The sequence below is a fragment of the Mercenaria mercenaria genome, chromosome 14 (assembly GCF_021730395.1).
Source record: "Mercenaria mercenaria strain notata chromosome 14, MADL_Memer_1, whole genome shotgun sequence".
NCBI lineage: Eukaryota > Metazoa > Mollusca > Bivalvia > Venerida > Veneridae > Mercenaria > Mercenaria mercenaria.
Genome location: NC_069374.1, coordinates 68,913,190 through 68,933,565, shown reverse-complemented (window position 1 = coordinate 68,933,565; position 20,376 = coordinate 68,913,190). Strand labels below are relative to the sequence as shown.

Genomic DNA, 20,376 nt, shown 5'->3' with positions numbered 1-20,376 from the left:
TCAAAGTTTTTCCCTATATAAATCTATGTAAATTATAGAAATAAACAAAGGACCATAACTCACACATAAATTGTTGTACCAGTCTGATTTTCAGGGGCACACAACTAGGGTACCAATACATCATTCTGACAAAGTTTGGCCAAAATCCCCCCAGTAGTTTCTGAGGAGATGCGATAACGAGAAATTGTTAACGGACGGACGGACAGAATGACGGACGGACGGACCACGGACGCAGAGTGATTTTAACAGCCCACCATCTGATGATGGTGGGCTAAAAACTTTGGCAATCACTGCTACAGTTAACTGCAAGGCAAAAGTAAAAAATATATATGTTATTGTTTACCAACCTGCATACCGGTATACAAATATACAAGACATAAACAAAACTAGTCTAATGTTAAGAACCATAAAAAAAATGTCATATTTTGTTTAAAATATGTCACAAATATGTGTAGAACACATGTACATAAACAACTATAAAACAGATGTACATAAACAACTTTTGTACCATGGCATAATCAACAGTAAAAATTTTTTGAAAGTATTTATTCTTTTTGAGCATGAATACATATTTAACTTTTAATGCAAATAGTCCGTTAATACATACTCAAATAGGCTGTTTAAGTAAACTATTTTCAGTAAAACATATCACTGATTACAAATATGATTAGCATAGAGAGATTGACCATGATCCAAAGGAAAAAGAATTTATAACTATACAATAATATTTTTCTTCTTTTTACACTGTACGACACTTCTGGGTAATATCTAACAAACATAACTGATAGGCACAGAAGCAATGATGGTTGCATATTGTCAGATAGGGTAAATTATCCATGACATTGAATAAAGTGAAGTCCAATAACAATTGTGCGAAAGTGATGAAAATATGAGAATGAAGTGTTTAAAGCTATTGCCAATATATCAATAGTTCAGCACTGGAAAATAACATCATAGAGTGTCCTTCACTCGGACCTAAAGAGATTCATTTGATTTATCTGACTCCTTCATGTATGTGATCATTTTCCCAGATCTTACACGGGTCTTCCAATATATGCATTCTATGCCTTTGAAACTGACCATGGTCCAAAAGAGAAGTAGAGTGTTTATGGAATTGTAGCATAACATTTTTTATTTCTTACTGCAGACTACAATCTATATCCAAGGAAGAAATGTCAGACACTTGGCAACAGATAATGCACTTAAATTTGTAAAAACGTTTCTTCAGTTGTATTTGGCATCGTGATTAATTCTTAAGTTTGGAAATCCAAGAAATGAATACAGTGCAGTAATAATTATTTTTCAGTGATAAAGATCTAAGTATAAAAGAACTTTTAATCTTATTGCCAATATATCAATAGTTCAACACTTTAAAATAACATCATTGTGTGTCCTTCACTCGGACCGAACGAGATTCATTTGATTTATCTGACTCCTTCATGTATGTGATCATTTTCCCAGATCTTACAAGGGTCTTCCAATATATGCATTCTATGCCTTTGAAACTGACCATGGTCCAAAAGAGAAGTAGAGTGTTTATGGAATTGTAGCATAATATTTTTTATTTCTTACTGCAGACTACAGTCTATATCCAAGGAAGAACTGTTAGACACTTGACAACAGATAATGCACTTAAATTTGTAAAAAACTTTTCTTCAGTTATATTTGGCATCGTGATTAATTCTTAAGTTTGGAAATCCAAGAAATGAATAAAGTGCATGAATAATTATTTTTCAGTGATAAAGATCTGAATATAAAAGAACTTTTAATCTTATTGCCAATATATCAATAGTTCAACACTGTAAAATAACATCATTGAGTGTCCTTCACTCGCACCTGTAGACATTCATTTGATTTATCTGACTCCTTCATGAATGTGATCACTTTCCCAGATGTTACAAGGGTCTTCCAATACATGAATACATGCAGTACATGCCGTTGAAACTGACAATGGTCAAAAAAATAAGCACAGTGTTTACAGAATTGTTAAATAACATTTGCTATTATTTTCAACTGAACATTCTAGTCTATATCAAAGAAACAGAACTAATTAACATTTAACTGCAGACTGAAGTCTATATCAAACAAACAGAACTGATAGGCAAAGAACTAAAGATTTTTCAAACAGATCGGCACAGAACTAATGATTTTTGAAAGCTATTGCCATTGTATCATTAGTTCAGCACTGAGTGTCCTCCACCTCAACCTCTCGAGGTTCATCTGCTTTCTCAGAGTCCTTCATGTCCAAAACAATCTGATCACCTTCCAAGCCCTTGTAAGTATCTGTATCTGCTTGCGAAACAGGTTGTTGTGACGCAATAGTCGCATTCAATGCTTGGGAAACAGCCTGGTCAGAGGCAATACTTGCATCCAACAGGAAGGACTCTTCATCCTCAAATGCAGAGATTTTATCTGCAAGTTCTTTTTTCTCCTCTTGCAGACTTTTTACTTTCTTCTCCAATGTCCGTTTCACTTCATACAAGTCCATCTCAGCTTTTTCATGCTTGTCAATTTTTTGCTCAAGGCGCACAATTTGTTCCTTGAGCACATATATTTCCTGATGGAGTTTCTGGTTTTTAAGTCTCAAGTCTTTACTCTCCTCCATCATTTGCTTTGTTTGAGCCTCATACCAGTGTCCACACTTATCCAAGCTATCAGTAATAGTCATAACTTCCGTGCTTGCATCTTCCAATGATATTTTCTTCAGTTGAAGGCGTGCAAACAGGCCTGTCAACTGCATGGAGGTACGTTTCATTTGTGAAACTACTGATGAATCCATTGTTTGCTATAAATGGAACAAATTGTAGTAACGGCAAAAAATTACTTGTCAACACTAACAGCCCTCCATTTTTATTTTCTCATTTAAATTTTTTGAGTGTTTTTCAGATTTTTTGGACACAAGCAGGCTTCAACAACTTTTTTCAAAATAAAGAAAAGGGGTTAGTGTAGGGTCAACAAGTAATTTCTTTCTTTTTGCCCTTAGAATAATCAGGCAATATGGAATTAACATAAGTATTATAAGAGAAAACTGTCACACATATACATGAAACATGATCAGCCAACAGTTCTCACTTGGTTACAATGAAACATTTGCTGTTGATAGAAGGAAATGGCTACATGCATTAACAGTAACATCAGCCTTGATGGCCTGAACAACATGCAGGATGAACTAGGAATACAACAAGGGAAATGTGAAAGATCAAGGCAAACTCCAGCCGATGTGGCCTAACTCCAGCCTTGATGGCCTGGGAGAAACATTTGTGGATATGGACAAAAAACACCAGCCCTGACGGTCTGAAGAACATGCAACTGGATGAACTGTTATATATCCCATACAAAGAATACAACAAGGGAAATGTTGAGGATCAAGGCAAACTCCAGCCGATGTGGCCTAACTCCAGCCTTGATGGCCTGGGAGAAACATATGTGCATATAAACAAAAAGTAACAGGCTGGGATGACTCTGGTTCCATGCGATGAACAGAGGTTCCATGCGATGAACAGTAACATATGGGTTCTTCTGCCATCACTGCATCTGCTGACGTATGTCCATTCCAAAATCAATGTATGTATTTTATGTGGTAATTCCAATGCTGATACCATATTTGAATGAAATTTATGCAGGATTTAAAGCAATCAATTATGTTCAGAAATAAAACATATTTAGTAACATTCCAACATTCCATTAATAATCACAAAGCACAAACACATGACAAGAATGGAAAGATGGAAAGGTATGAATATTACACAACTGTATAAGTAATTCAACTATTTACTGTGGTATAATTGCAATCATATGATTATAAAAATTAAGTGAAAATTGATACAATACGCAGATATTGTGACGCCCGGCACCACCACTTGGAGGCGAACCCTGGAAGGAATAAGGATGTAAACTGGAACAAGGATATTGACTGTAAAAATTCCTTATTCCTTCCTGTTCCAAACCATGTGTTACTAAAATACAAGCAGAGGAAGTAATAATATTGTTGATGAAGTCTTTGAAAAAAGAATGACCACGGAGGAGAGCAAACCTTCACAAGAAAATATATTATCTTAACACATTTTCTAAACATTTAACCAAAACTTCATCAAACAAAATTATGTTTCTCACTTTACGTCTGCCTTTGCTTTACATGTTTCCAGAATATGACAGCGATCAAAAATGTATTTCATTTAGAAATATTTTATTTCTTCCCGCACATAGAATTTGAATGGTGCCATAAACAGTACTAGAGAGATAATAAATATGTACTTACTGAAAGTAAGACGTCCTTAGAAAACATTCCAATTCCAGCATTTGATGGTAAAAAAAGATCCGAATTAGCAGCTGATGGCAAAAAAGACCCGAAGTATTAGCTAGAATAATGTCACTGTGACAAATGCACTGTTTCAGGTCACTGTGACCTTGACCTTTGACCTACTGATCTCAAAATCAATAGGGTGGTAATGACCAACCTCCATATCTACTTTCATGATACTTGGCCTAGGCGTTTTCTAGTTATCATCCGGAGACTGTTTAACAGTTCCGAGCCACTGTGACCTTGACCTTTGACCTAATGACCTCAAAATCAATAGGGGTTATCTGCTGCTCATGGCCAACCTAACTATCAATTTTCCTGACACTAGGCCTAAGCGTTCTAGAGTTATTGCCTGGAAACCATTTTACTGTTCCTGGTCACTGTGACCTTGACCTTTGACATACTGATCTCAAAATCAATAAGGGTCATCTGCTGGTCAGGACCAACCTCCCTATCAACTTTCGTGACCCTAGGCCTAAGCGTTCTTGAGTTATCATCCGGAAACCATTTTACTGTTCAGGGTCACTGTGACCTTGACCTTTAACATACTGACCTCAAAATCAATAGGGGTTATCTGGTGGTCAGGACCAACCTCCCTATCAACATTCGTGACCCTAGACCTAAGCGTTCTTGAATTATCATCCGGAAACAGTTTTACTGTTCAGGGTCACTGTGACCTTGACCTTTAACATACTGACCTCAAAATTAATAGGGGTTATCTGGTGGTCAGGACCAACCTCCCTATCAACATTCGTGACCCTAGACCTAAGCGTTCTTGAATTATCATCCGGAAACAGTTTTACTGTTCAGGGTCACTGTGACCTTGACCTTTAACATACTGACCTCAAAATCAATAGGGGTCGTCTGCTGATCATTACCAACCTTCCTATCAACTTTCATGATCCTAGGCCTAAGGGTTCTTGAGTTATCATCCAGAAACCGTTTTACTGTTCAGGGTCACTGTGACCTTGACCTTTGACATACCGATCTCAAAATCAATAGGGGTCATCTGCTGGTGATCACCAACCTCCCTATCAACTTTCATGATCCTAGGCCCAAGCGTTCTCGAGTTATCATCCGGAAACGGATTGGTCTACATTCCGACCGACCGACCGACAGACCGACCGACCGACCTACCGACCGACATCTGCAAAACAATATACCCCTCCTTCTTCGAAGGGGGGCATAATAAATGATTTGATTGAAAAATATGAGATATACAAGCTTTTAGGTTTAAATTGACAGTGGCATATATTAGGCCAAGACAATGTGTTATATGTATAAAATTTCATTGAATTAATGTAGCAATATGTTCATAAATCAGTGTATGTAGGTACATTTCAATCACATTTTGTTTATGGAGTTTAAGTTAGATAGCTATTCATCTATATTCTGAAAACTATTCTGAAAAGAGTTTGACTAAATAAGTGTGCAGATCATGTTGTTAAAACACATTTATTCAGGAAGGGCCTAAATTGTCCATCCGAAAACTTGAAGTATAGCTGTATATTACCTATAGAATGATTTTCATGAAGTTTTTTGAGTTACAAAAATGTTGAATTCCCTATGCTTTGTTTGTTATTGTTTGATCTTTTATAAATTACAGCCTCGTTTCGGAGCATTCTTCCGAAAAAATCCGAAGATGCGCGACGGGTTCGTAAGCAGTCGGAAAACATACTTTCGGTTTGAAATAGGCAAAGGTTTTTGTTTATTTGTTGGTTATTCTTGAACATATTCACAACTATTTGGTCAGATCTGATACGGTAGGTCATATTTTCAGTACATATGAAGTCTCCGCTACAAACTCTGGGTTTCATATAATACTCGTTCGTGTTTTAATAGTAGTGGACCTTTAAAACGTGTTAGGTGGTTATTTAAAGTAACGTAACGTCAATGCCAGGATGTAATTGTAGAGGAAAAGGTTGGTGATACTACTACATATGAATCATATCACAAAAAATGTTAGCAAATCTTCATAAATTAAAAATATCATTTAAACGCCAACGCATCCCGACTTGTTTCAATCAAATGGCACAGGTTTTGCAAGTATGTGCATTGCAGGCTAACGTGTATGATGAATGTACATTTGTATCCTGTTTTCAGAAACAATTTCTCGCAACCTTTCATCCATCAAATATAAAAATAACGTAACTTCCGTGTGCTGTACGTTTATATTACAATGCGTCTACTTGTAAAAGTTCTTAAATATACTAGTTGGTTGTTAAATTACTATAGTAAATGTTTTAAACACAAATTCATAATGAGGTTAACACTATGCAAGAGTTTAAATCATATTATGTTGTTGTTTTGTGTGTGTGTGTGTGTGTGTGTGTGCGTGCGTGCGTGCATGCGTGTGTGCGTGTGTGTGTGTTAACCTTTCTTTAAAAGACGAATATAGTCATTTAAGCCAGAACAATGAAGAAATCAAAATACCACAACTAAAAATTAACGAGTCTCCTATATTTGTTTTTATTTTTTTATTTTTTTTTTTGTGTGGGGAGGGTGGTGGGGAGTTGATTTTGAAATAAGATATATTAGTGTTACTAAAACTCTTAAAAAGTACTGTTTGTTTGTCCTTGCTGGGCTTTTGTCCTCTTACATCAACAAGAAGAGAAATTATTATAAGGAGTTATTGTTTGGGACATTAATTGATTCGATTTATTGTGAAAAAGCGTTATGTATTACAGTAATAGATTTGATACGTATTACATTTGTGTGCACGTTGTTTATAATTTGTACTGATTGTAAAGTATTATAAATTCTCATGAACATGTTGAATTATTATTCTGAGGCATAAAAAGTTGTTTGTTTCCGGTATCCCGACCTACCATTTTTAACCCGACCCTAAATGTTTTTATGGGCTTTAAGGAGGTAGGTTACCTTTATATTTGTATGTGCGGATGTCAAACCGGAAGCTAACGTGACGATTTACGACGACGTTTACGACAAACTAAATGTGTTTGTATATTCATTCTTCTGAAAACAAATCATAGCCCTGTCTTCGATCTGACGCTTTATGGTTTAATAATGCAGAAATAATGAATAAATTGCCGCAGAAACGCTTCAAAACAATGTTGCCTTAAAATGACGTCATTGACGTCATGACGTTACGTGTCAGTTACCGCGCAAAATAAATAGCTTTTATATTGAAAGCGTGTAATTCTGTGCATTTTCTTTATTCAAACTATTTTCAAATAACCATTATTTGGTGAAATATTTTCTAGGAGTCTTTTGCTCTGAATAATAATCAATATTTTGCTTCTTTTATGTAGTTATATTGAAATGTTATGCGGAATGTAAGATAATGGATGATGGTAACCAATGTTATTTGGAATATAGTTGGGTGAGAGGTTACTTGTTACGGCCATTTTCAAATAAAAAATCTAGCAGTTTCATTTGTAATACCTATTTTTCAGGTTCCGTTGATATTTGTTACTTATATACTAAAACTAAGATCTAAAATTGTTCAAATTTCAGAAGAAAATTGTGGTTTCTTGAATTGAATTGATGTTACCATGGAAACGAAGCCCGTGACCTATGCATCTAAATGTAAAATTCAAAAGCGTTGACACTAGTCTATTTAAGAAACACAGCTTCGGCTTTTTATTTTCATTTCAACAATATCCATGAGAATAATAGTAGCATGCTGAACGATTTTTCCATGAAAAATGCCAGACGAGGGGCACTGCTGTAAGTATTCTAAGCTTAGAAATTTGTTTGAATAAATGCAGATAACACGAAAATATAACTTACGTTAGAAATAATATGTTTTAAAGCTACATCAACTACAAAGATAATCTTATTCAATATTATTTTATAAGAAATTACGACAAAAAGCAAGATATAAGCCATTTTAAACGTCTCTGTTGCCATGGTTACTTTAAACTTTAAGAAAAATAGGGTACCATGTATAGCGCTTGGTATGTTGCTAATAATATTACCCGAATATTCCATGTTGGTCATTAACAGAATGGCACTGAAGCGGTCGAAAACCCCTATTTGTATACACAATTGTTTAAAAATGAGAGAAAATGCGTTACCATGGAAACACGAGCCCCGCGACATATACATTTTAAGCTTATATTAGAAAGCTAACGTGCATACTAGTAAAATTATAGATTATGCGGACTTCTACGAATATCAATGAAACTAAAATACACTGAAAAGTGTTAAATATCCGTATTTTCCTTCTTTTTTCAATATGAAATACCTTTGGAGGGTCATGTTCTTCAAACCTGGATAAAAATTGAACTTGAAGGGACAGAGACAAACGAAACTGAGATTTTAGCAGTTAAAACTTCATATTACACGAAATACAAAAAGATGCTGCGGTTCAACTAATTTGAATTTATCCTTGTAACAAGGTAACCTACCTCCTTAAGACTTCATATGTAAACGATAAAAGCACGGGGGAGGAACTGTTACACGAGACTCGGTTGTGGACGATATCATGTTACAGATTTAGGATGCTACTGTTACAGTATTCCTGGATAACGTTACAGCATTCGCAGGATAATAAACGCTGTCGGTGTTTTGTTTGCCAAAGAAATGGTAAAGATTTATCTCTTTTTTTTGCAAAAATAAAAGTTGTATTTCTAGATCAATGACATGCACATCTGTTGAGACATGGCTAACCTGCGAAACACAGTATATTGATGTCAATCAAGCGTTTTATGACAAAATTCGAAATTTTGATAGAAAATTATCTAAAAGAAATTGATTAAAAGATATTCTAACCGTATTTCATGCTCATTTGCATTGATTAAAACCCTTTTCAGGCATGGACTTATAATACGAGGTAGAAAAATTACTGTTGGTCTAATTTTTCGTGGTTTTATAGAATGTTGTAGTGCAGCAGGATATGTTACAGTTGTGGGATGCTGCTTCTGATTTAGGATTATACATTTTTCTTCTTCATGATTCTGTTGTTAGATGTAAATACTGCTAAACAACATTTATTTTGTCATTTGAGGCAGTCAGACATGTTCTAAAGAGGCGTTGCTGTAACGACGTTTACTTGAAAACACAGGAAAGAAAAGCTAGAGCATTCCACCTAACGGGAGAAGATGTCGATTATGATATGTTAAGAATCACATATGATGAACAGTTGATAATACAAGTTATGCAAAGCAAATCTTTCTATCCCTCCTCCGTGCAAATTGACCGATCATTTGAACAATCTCTAAATACATCGGTTGTTAAATGTTTTCATAACCTCAAAATAAATCACCGGAGACACCGCGGAGCGATATCGAAAAATGTTCTAAGAGTTTCTTTATATATATTCACATAGATTATTTTCGTTCAAATCTAAGAAGACAGCGAGTTACTATGGTTATAAGGTAACTCCTAATTTTTGAACAACCCGAATTTAATGTGCTCGTGCTCGTGCTCGCGTTTACATAATGCCAGATGGTGGGCATTACAGTCCTGAGACATGCCTTCGAATGGCACACAGTCCTGAAAAGCCCTTGACACCGGCATACATACAAAGACAAATACGCATCATTATATTTGTAGATAAAAATCCTGCAACATTATACATTTTAACTATGAGTTGCGTATAAAATCCTCTGTTAAATGATATAGGCTGCATACTGTGACCAAACAAATTCAGATTAGCCAGTTTAATTGTGCATGCTTGCCAGATCTTCATTGCGCATGCATATCTGCTAGCAGGCAGCTACGCGCCTGCAAGCAGACTATGATTCGATGGTTGGATCTTTTGTTATTTGAAATAAAGTTTTATTGCACATGTGCGAGTTGTCGTTAGAAAAGCCACTTAATTTCTTAAGGTCTCCATTACCGATTCCGAGAGGATATTTTCTTTTAAGCATATTAGTAATTGAAATCGTTGTTAAAGACACGCATTGCCAAGCTCTTCAGAAGCTAGGACACATCGTTTGATAGCATAGTACATGTAGCATAAATAGGTACTATTTATAAAAGATCAGCCTGTTAAAGTGCAAACGACGATTCAAACGGAATTGGTGATTATGGTATTATATACATTGGATTTAGAACATTAGCTTTCCATTGAAAATGTTTATATCATTTTATTATATATAGATGTTGATTTAGAATTTCGAAATTAGAAAAAAATGCACTTGGTTTAATATATTTGTTACATCTTACAAAAATATCCCGTATAATTCATGATATCTTGATTTTATATACTATCCTGGTATTGTATATTGTCAAAATGTATTCCAAAAAAGTATCATCCTAAATCTGTAACACATCCAGAAGAAGCACATCACAACTGTAACATATTCAACTAATCTGTAACATTTTATAAAACCACGAAAGATTAGACCCACAGTGATTTTTCTACCACGTATCATAAGTGCATGCCTAAAGAGGGTTTTTATCGATGCAAATGAGCATAAAATATGGTTGAAATATATTTTAATCAACTTCTTTTAGATAATTTTCTATCAAAATTTCGAATTTTGTCATTAAACGCTTGATAGACACCAATATACTGTATTTCGCAGGTTAAACCATGTCTCAACAGACGTACATACCATTGATCTAGAAAAACAATTTTTACTTTTGCAGAAAAGAGATAAATTTTTACCATTTCTTTGGCAAACAAAACACCGACAGCGATTGCTGTAACGTTATCCAGGAATACTGTAACATGATATCCTCCCATATTTCATATCTTGTAACTGGATGGTAATATTTAAATGAAATTTGGTCACTTTAAAGACATTCAAAATTAAAAACGTTTCACCGAGAGTTTTCGAATGTTAACATTTTTGGGGAAATAATCGGTATTGAAGTTAACATTGATGCCTATGGGAAATATATAATTTCTTTGATTATGAGATTCTGAGCTTGGGTTTCAAGAACATTTTGCGGTAGAAAGCTGCACTATATGAATCTGATACAAATATCAAAAAGAAAACTTAAATTTCCTGTAGGGAAAAGATTTTTTTTTTCTAGTTTTCAGGGGAGATAACTCATAAAAAAAAACTTATCAGGGAAGATAATCTGAAGGAAATTTTTAAGAACTTCTGTCAATATATAACTTGTCAATATGCACCTTATCTCTGTTGTTTTACTTTATCAAGTTGTATATACACTTTTGTGAAATTGTGGCCTATTACGGGTAGTCATCCTTAAACGATCCCAAAAACTAACGTATATACGGCTAAAGTAGATGATTTTTGCTACGAAATCGAAAGTATAGAGGACTTATAGAAACTGGACGAATGATAATAAGCTAGGGTTAAATGTTTTACGAGTTCGATTTCCTAGTGAAGGAATGCTTATCATGTAAATTTTTACAGAAAACAAAAAAAATAAAATATATTCCTATTATGTTGTTCTGTTTGACATGATGAAGTAATCTGTAAGTCAGTACTGGTACTGTGTCTAGGCTGCCGATGCATGACTGGAATACTAGTACTTTCATGAAAAACGGCATTTAAATTGTACATAGAATGTTTGTAAAGTGATGAGATATCAACATGTATTTTCCTATTTATTTTCTAATGTAAATAAAGGGAAATGTATATTATAAATGTGACCATTTTATGGTAAAGAAGTATTGGATTTCTTCTTTTTGTCATAGTTTCGTTTTACTTCCTGTTTTAATGTTTTCATATAAAAGTATTAGTTTACAGTAAATTTATATGTTAGGATGAAGGAGGAAGAAGGGCTGATTTTAAAATTTGCAAAATGAACGGAATTATCACATTGGTATGTATTTAATTTTTGCTTTTCTCTGCATGTTTTGTTTTTGAGTTTGTGTTCGTTGAAAACTTTAAATGAAAGTTTGATGCGTAATATAATCAGGCCTCGTTGCTTTAAATCTAAAAGGCTCCATTTCACAATATTTCACATTTTTTATCACGAATACTTTCGCCATACTTCCTTATAGAGCAAGCGTGAAAAAATGTCATGGATTTAAGCAAATTTCGCTGTCATCTCGCTGATGATTTACCGTTCATTTCAAAATTGCTCTAAACGTTCTGTCGTTGGATTACAATGTAAGCCTAACATCTGTCAGTTAAACATATTATAATATTGAATTTAATTGCCTTTCTACTAGTATTTGTAAATAACTCCCCCACATTGAAACTGCCAATTTCTACACCGAATCAATAATAAGACGTCTTAGTGTTTACGCTAAGAAATTTGCTAGTATTATAACTAAAATTTATTGTTGTTTATCTCAGGTACACATTTAATTTATGCAATGGCACAATTTAATATAGCACCGATTTTTAAGATATTGCAATTAACATTTGAATAACCTTTACAACAATGACACAGCTTCATCAATCAACACTATTACAGAGCAATTATTTCGCACAAACATCTGGTCGTAAAATTCAAATCTACTATAGTAAAAATGATAAAAATCAGGTTTTAAAAGGATGTAAACTAATTATATACAGTTGTATACACGCACACGTGATGCAGGCAGATTAAATACTCCTCGTTTAAATGGGTCAACAGAGTTGTTGTACTTACAAAACAGACTGGCCCGGTTTACAGGTTGGTCATGGCTACGGGTATGTATTGAATTATTGTATTTTGCCATAGAAATATTTTTATAAAATGCTTCTTCCCCTTCAGTTTGGAACCGTCCATGTTTACAAACACGTTTTTTTATGAGGAGTAGCTTATTGTAAGATTTATCCCATAATCAATAACCAAAACTACTAAATGTCATACATTTGACAAACTTCGTAAAACCGTTACCTCGGTTGTGTGTAAGATTTGGGGTCTGATTAACTGAGTGTCGTCAAAATCCATTTTCCGGAATCAAACAGTTGTTGTAGAACATGCTCAGTAAACGCAAATATGTCATTTAAAACACTTTCTATTTTTTGTTGTATGAGACTTGTATGTTCGAGAAATACTTTAAATTATACTAGCAAATTATACAACATTCGGTCATTTAAGAATAAAATATATTGCAAATTCTTTGGGAGCACAGAACGCAGGCAAGCAAAATAATAGCAGACTCGGTTTGACTGCGTCTATTCATGAGAAATAATGAAATAAGCAGCACCCCTTTTGCCCGTTAACACCAGGTTAAGTAGACCTAAAATGTAAAGAGATATTGAATGAACTTAATTACTCTAAGATACCCAAATTAAAACATCACTGAATTCGTGGAGATGTTTTATATTTGCCCGCCACTTACCACAGGGTTGCTACCTTTCTTTTACGGAAAGGTACATGTGTAACAGTCCTCCAATTTTTTACTGATTCATCATGTCTTCAAAGGTCTATTATACATCCCAGATGGATGGTAGCTTTACAAATCAGCAAGAGGAAAAAAGAAAGCCAAGAGAAAAAATTGCAATATATATATATATATTATTCGTAGTGTACTGTCGCCGTTGTTTAAGAAAATTCTTAGATAATAAAAGTGTATTTCTTTATAGATTACCGCCTCGGTAGTATGCATTTGGATTGTCCTAAGATCAAAAGCTGTATGTGGAATAGGTAAATATGTTTTAATAACTCCGGTTTTCATAACTCCTGTTATTCTTCTTTATATCACTGATATTAGTTAAGAACGAAATTAACGGAAATGTGACAGAACTTTTGTTTAAGTAACATATATAAAAAACATGCGGAAACTATGCGTTTGATACATTCCAAAAACTTTTTTCACAGACACAGGCACTACTGATCCTAACTGTGAAGTTGACTGTGCATGCTGTAAAGATCGTGACTGTGGTCCAAATGGTTACTGGCCTACAGGTAACTGTAAGAGTGGCTGCATTGATGGATATAGAGGACATCGTTGCATCCGGAAATGTGATTATCCTGAATGCACTGAATGCCCAGATTTCTCATATATATGTACAAAATGTAAAGCGGGATATTACCCTGGCTCAAGTTATAACTGTTCTTCGAAATGCCCTACCAGTTGTAAATCATGTACATCAAGCACCTACTGCACAGAATGCATTGATGAATATTACAATGCAAATGGTTTCAATGACTGTCGATATCGTTACTGTCCGTTACTCTGTAAATGTGAACATAATGCGTGTGTGTCTTGTGAAAGTGGTTACTATGGTACAAGCTCATCGTGCATCAGTAAATGTCCATCTACTTGTGACGACTGTTCATCACAAGATACGTGTAGTACATGTAAAGAAGGTAAATATAATGGTTATGAGTTTGACATTATAGAACGTCTTCTGTTAAATAACTGTACTCATGAATGCCGGGACCATTGTATCACTTGTTCATCTTACAATAATTGTTTACAATGTATGCCTGGTAAATACGGAACGCGCTGTCAGAATGATTGCTCAGTCGGATGTGAAAACAAGATATGTCAGATTGGGTCTGGAAATTGCAAATGTAAAAACAATTTCTTTGGCCATAACTGTACTGACTGTGTCTCCGGTAAATTTGGAACATCATGTGAGAAAACTTGTCCTATATTCTGCAAAAACAAACGTTGTGACAAATCTTCTGGTAACTGTTTGGATGGATGCCTAGTTAAAACAATCGTTGGTGAAACGTGTAACACGTGTGTAAATGGTAGTTATGGGGATATCTGCAACGTATCTTGCCCTCCTAATTGCAAGGACGACAAGTGTTCCAGAGATAGCGGTGAATGTTCATACGGATGCAAAGACAACTTCAGTGGAGAAAAATGTAATTCTTGTAAAGATGGTACAAAAAGAGAACCAGAAACCCAGAAGTCAGAGGACTCTAAGCACACAGCCATTGTAGTGATGGGGGTTATCATAGCCTTGCTTCTTGTTGTGGTCATTAGTTTGATTGCCGTAATTGCCGTCTGGAAAAGACAATCTACAGACAGGTAAGCATAATCATTTATATGCTTTTCACGACAAATGGTAACAAGTGAAGTATATAAATACCATGTATTGTTTTGAAAGCCGAATTCATTAACTGTTCCGTCATTCTGCGCATTTAAACTGTGTACTTGTTGTAGACATTTTGACAGCAAAAAATCTCGCTCCCATTTGTTTGTGACATTTCCCACCTAAAAGTATTCCAAAATGTTGTATTTTGTCAAATAAGCAAAAGTACACGTGACACTCATGCTCATTTATTTTGGTGTATGTGTTGGGGATGAGGGTTAACGTCTCACCGACACAATTATAGGTCATATGGCAACTTTCCAGGAAGGACCCCAAGTGCCCTTACGTGCATTATTTCATGCTGGGTAGAACCACCGACCTTCCGTAAGCCAACTGGATGGCTTCCTCACATGAAGAAGCCTTCTCCACCCCCGAGTTAGGCTCGAACCCACATCGATAAGGGGCAAGTGATTTGAAGTCAGCAACCTTAACCACTCAGCCACGGAGGCCCCCGTGATTAAATAGCATACGGACAAATATATATACTGTCGTTAGACAGACAGACATATACTTCATTCACTCAATGTTTATAATTATAATACAACATACTAGATATGCAATAATGTGACACAAATGTGGGATATCCATGAATTTTGTCATACTTTTGAATAACAAAAAGTTTACTTGACCCTTCAGTGTAACTGTTGCATTGCAGCTATGAAGATATCATTGAAAATGTTGGCTTAGTACAATCACCTTTTATGCCCAAGATTGCAATATCTGTATGTTACACTTCAGTTTTGATTTTGTGGCAATAAATAGCCCTGAAGCGAAACAAATGAGACATGAGCTTTGAATATCACAATCAGTTTAAATTAATGGACACTTTATCAAAGTAATCTTGGATTTTTATGGACTCACAGTTTCTAATTATAAATATCTTTACAATTACTGACTGCACATTTGTGACATTTGATATTTTACACGATACTTATTTACAGCAACAAGATATCAAACATGGTGATTTTTTCAAGAAGCATGCCGTGTTATAGTTATATTCATTACGATCATCATAAGTTCATAACAACATCTTTTTAACACTATCTACACATTTTTAGCTCACCTGTCAGGTAGTTAGCTTTGGTGATAACCCTTCGTCCGTCGACCGTCCGTCCGTCCACAATTTCCGTATGAACACGATAGAGACCACATTTTGTATTTGATTTTAATCAGACTTGCACTCAACTTGTACGGCCGTAATATCTCGGTTCCTTTCGAAAACTGGCCAAATCCCATCATGGTTTCCAGAGTTATAGCCCCTTAAAGGGCCAAAATTTGCCATTTTTGGCTTGTGAACACGATAGAGACAACATTTTGCAATCAACTTTAATCAAACTTGCACACAACTTGTATTGGCATAATATCTCGGTTCCTTTCGAAAACTGACCAGATCCCATCATGGGTTATAGAGTTATGGCCCCTTAAAGGGCCAAAATTTGCTAGTTTTGGCTTGTGCAGTCATATAGAAACTTCATTTATGGTTTGATTTGATACAAACTTGCAAAATATCTTCAACAACAATAAATCTTGGATTCCATGATAAATCTGTCAGATCCAATCATAGGTTCTGGGGTTATTTTATATCTGATTACCTACCCTGATTTTAATCAAAATGAATTTGTATCAGTAAGTACTCATAGGACTCATTTGAAATTTCATCATTGTCATTAGTTGGACTCAGACAATCGGGGTAGATAACTATGGACTGATTTATATCAAATTACCTCCCTTTATTTCAAATTAAAATTGGTATATTTCCGTAACTAATGAATATATTGATCTGAAATTTCATTTATGCCATCAGATGGACTTGGACAAACAGTAAAGATACATATTGACTGAATTTATGACAAATTACCCCCCTTTATCTTTTATGTAAATGAATATACCTAGCAGCTTCTAATGAGATTGGTTTGAAACATTATTTATGTCTTCCATGGTAAGAAATTTCTACTTTTACTTACTTTTCTAATAAATTGTTGTAAAGGCTTGTACTCTGTGTCTTCTACATGCATATACCAATGCATGTTTACCTCCCCTGATTTTAATAAAAATGGATTTATCTCAGTAAGTTTTTATAGGACTTATTTGAAACTTCATTATTGTCATTAGTTGGACTGAGACAATCAGGATAGATAACTATGGACTGATTTTATGTCAAATTACCTCCCTTTGTTTGAAATTAAAATGGGTGTATCTCAGTAACCAATGAAGATACTGATTTGAAATGTCATTTATGCCATCAGATGGACTCGGACAATCAGGGTAGATAACTTTTAACTGAATTTATGAATTTATGACAAATTACCTCCCTTTATTTTATGTAAATAAATATACCTCAGCAGCATCTAATGAGATTGGTTTTAAATGTTATTTAAGTCTTCCAGGGTAAGAAATAGTCATGCTAGTATAAAAATGCAGCATTTGAGCCAAGGACCCTCAAACTTGGTATGGAGATTGGCTATGACTAGTATGTGACCCATAGGTCAAAAGGGACTGTTACAAGAAAATATTTATCCTGATGATATTTAAAGTGTATGCCTATGTGATCTATGTCAAAATTTGATCTTATCATTAAGAGCAATGGTACTCAGGTGAGCGATATAGGGCCATCATGGCCCTCTTGTTTCATCATGTTTATCTGTATGGTAAATGCAAACCACTTGTGTGTATTTTTGTGACTTCATTGTACAGTGCAAAGTTAGATAATTTTCAAGAATTGTATTTCAAACAGCTTCATATATTTTAACAAGATATCTTCCTAAGGATAATTTTAATTACAAACAGTACATGTCTTATTTGCCTTAAAGCAAGTATGCGTTTTTTAAGTCTTTGAGTATTTATTTGTATTAAATCAGCCTTCTTAGTATTCCTGATCGACTTTCTTTTTCTATGATGTAAACCCTTCTGTATTCTGAGTTTTCAGAAGCCCTAAAGATGCAGGGGTATCTTTCGAAAATAAGACATCGTCTTCTATTGTTGGACACAGCAGGAATGAAGGTTTGCTCAAGTTCTTACAATCAGTTTAATTACTGTTCAATATGTATACAAAATAAGCTGGTTGTATGTAGGAGTTGAAAAACATTAGTAGTTACTTTTGGCGTCAAGATGTTTTCATACAATTCGTATCTTAACGCACCACGCCATACGTCATTGGAGAGTATTGTTTACATTTCTAATCTCATAACATTTCATTACATGACATATGTCCTCTAAGGAACATGTTGTTTACTATAATGACATGGAAAAAAGTCATGGTAAGAAGCCTCTTTTGTAATGATCTAGATACTTACACTAAGTTTTCATGACTTACGGTTATGCTATGTATTGTTCTATTAAAATGTTTTATAATAATCAATCCGTAATCTAAACGTTGATTTTATTTTCAAGTATGAATACATCTGCGAATGTCTCTAAATTACATTCTGGTGCTTATAACGTGTAAATATTGAGTTCTGCTCTACCCGGGGCTAGAGGGCGTGGACGGTAGCTTGCATTTCCACTATACCGTCCATGAACAGGCAAAGTAGTACTTCGTTATGATTTTACCACAAACTGTTATATTTTAAAAACAACAAAACAAAGACTGACCTATTTTCAGATTCTTACAGCGGAGACATTTCAAAGACAAGTGAATATGAGAAAATAGAATCCATTCAAGGTATGTTCGTTTTAGGTAGGATTAAGATTCTTGTTGATATTGTTTTGTAAATAATCGTTTTATGTTGTATTTCTATTTTGTACCTCTTGAAATATTTTTGTTTCAGTATTTAGCATTTGTGTGTGCAGTTTTAGATCCAAAAGATAATAGGTAAGGGTAGATTTCTCGGAAGCACAGAGCACCAAAAACACAACCCCAGAGCCACGCATTTACATAGCAGGCCCACAACAAAAAGAAGCTGTAACATGGAAAAATATTTCAGACGGATTGCTTCAAACATCAAACAAGTACATATTAAATTATGCTTAATATCGATGGAGGGGAAGGAAACGGCAAGGGGCGAAACAGGTCTAGATAATGGAGTTGAACTGTTTCGTAAAGGACGATCTGTAGAGATTACTCTGCAAGGTATCAGACTACTCCTTTCTTTCATTGTTTTCTTTTCCATCATTTGTTTGATTCGCTAAATATGTTAATCATACCTGTATCATTAAATTGGAAACATTTTATAATTCTAGGTCAAGAACACGAATATGGACATATCTCATCTGCTGTTTGAACGGACTTCAAGTAAGTCTTTTAAGGCAATAGAATCTGAAGAACATTGTTTCTGTTTACATGCAAGCTGAAAATCGTTCATGCTGATCATGGTTTATGATATAATGATAAATATTTTATTCCTTTTTTACAGATATCAGAAGCTAGAAACTGCCTACGGAAATGTATTAACCTGCCTGAGTGGAACAGATACGCCTAATGATTGATTAACCGAATCTGGATATGTTATAGATTTACAATGTTATAGATATACAATAAAGACATATGTGTGTAATCCAGTGTGTGTGTGCATATCAAAAAAGGGTATTTCGTTTTGCTTATAATGGTACTGTTATGCATTGCAGCATCTTAATGTTGAAGTTTTAATGAATGTTGGTATAAAAAGTAGCATTGGAATAATGAAGGCGTTTTCATTACTATTATGAAGTTGAAATCATTAGGACGGAGATGGATTGTTTTATTATTACATTTATTTGTACAGAATGCTCATTTGTAAACATCGTTTACAAAGTTCATATATATTAACATAACACTAACTTATGTAAAGGCACTCTAACCAGACAACGATTACAACTAGATGTGTGTAATGAATTAAAGGTCACAGGCCACAAAGTTGCTCAGTAACCTACAGGACTACTGTAAAGCCGTTTTGTGTGATATACCAAATACCAGATTGAAACATTTCAATATGTTAAGAACAAAGTAACTTGTATCAATCGCAACATATTTCAACAGTTTTAATGAGCTTCATTGGCCGCCCGCACAGTTTATAAATCTTACCTGACATTAAGTTTCCACATGATCATTTCCCATCCTTTTTAGGGAGATGAAACACCGATTATAATCCTATGACCACAAGACAATGTATCAGATTAGACCCGTGATGTATGTCAGTGGCTGTTTCCAGGTTAAGGAACTATCTTCCTGTTACTGTTATGGAAGCTGATTTGTTGGTTTAAATTCAAATTCTGCTAAAGGCGCAT

General features: G+C 34.6%; 1 protein-coding gene across 1 annotated transcript; it reads left to right on the top strand.

Annotated features, from left to right (window-relative positions):
* The first annotated feature begins 11,865 nt into the window (after positions 1 to 11,865).
* On the top strand, positions 11,866 to 19,540 carry LOC128548228 (cell death abnormality protein 1-like). Its single transcript, XM_053522692.1, has 6 exons — positions 11,866 to 12,010; positions 13,711 to 13,771; positions 13,946 to 15,110; positions 18,101 to 18,174; positions 18,776 to 18,835; positions 19,527 to 19,540. The coding sequence occupies exons 1-6, from the start codon at positions 11,990 to 11,992 to the stop codon at positions 19,538 to 19,540; spliced, it is 1,395 nt and encodes a 464-aa protein (XP_053378667.1). The 5' UTR covers positions 11,866 to 11,989.
* Positions 19,541 to 20,376: the final 836 nt, after the last annotated feature.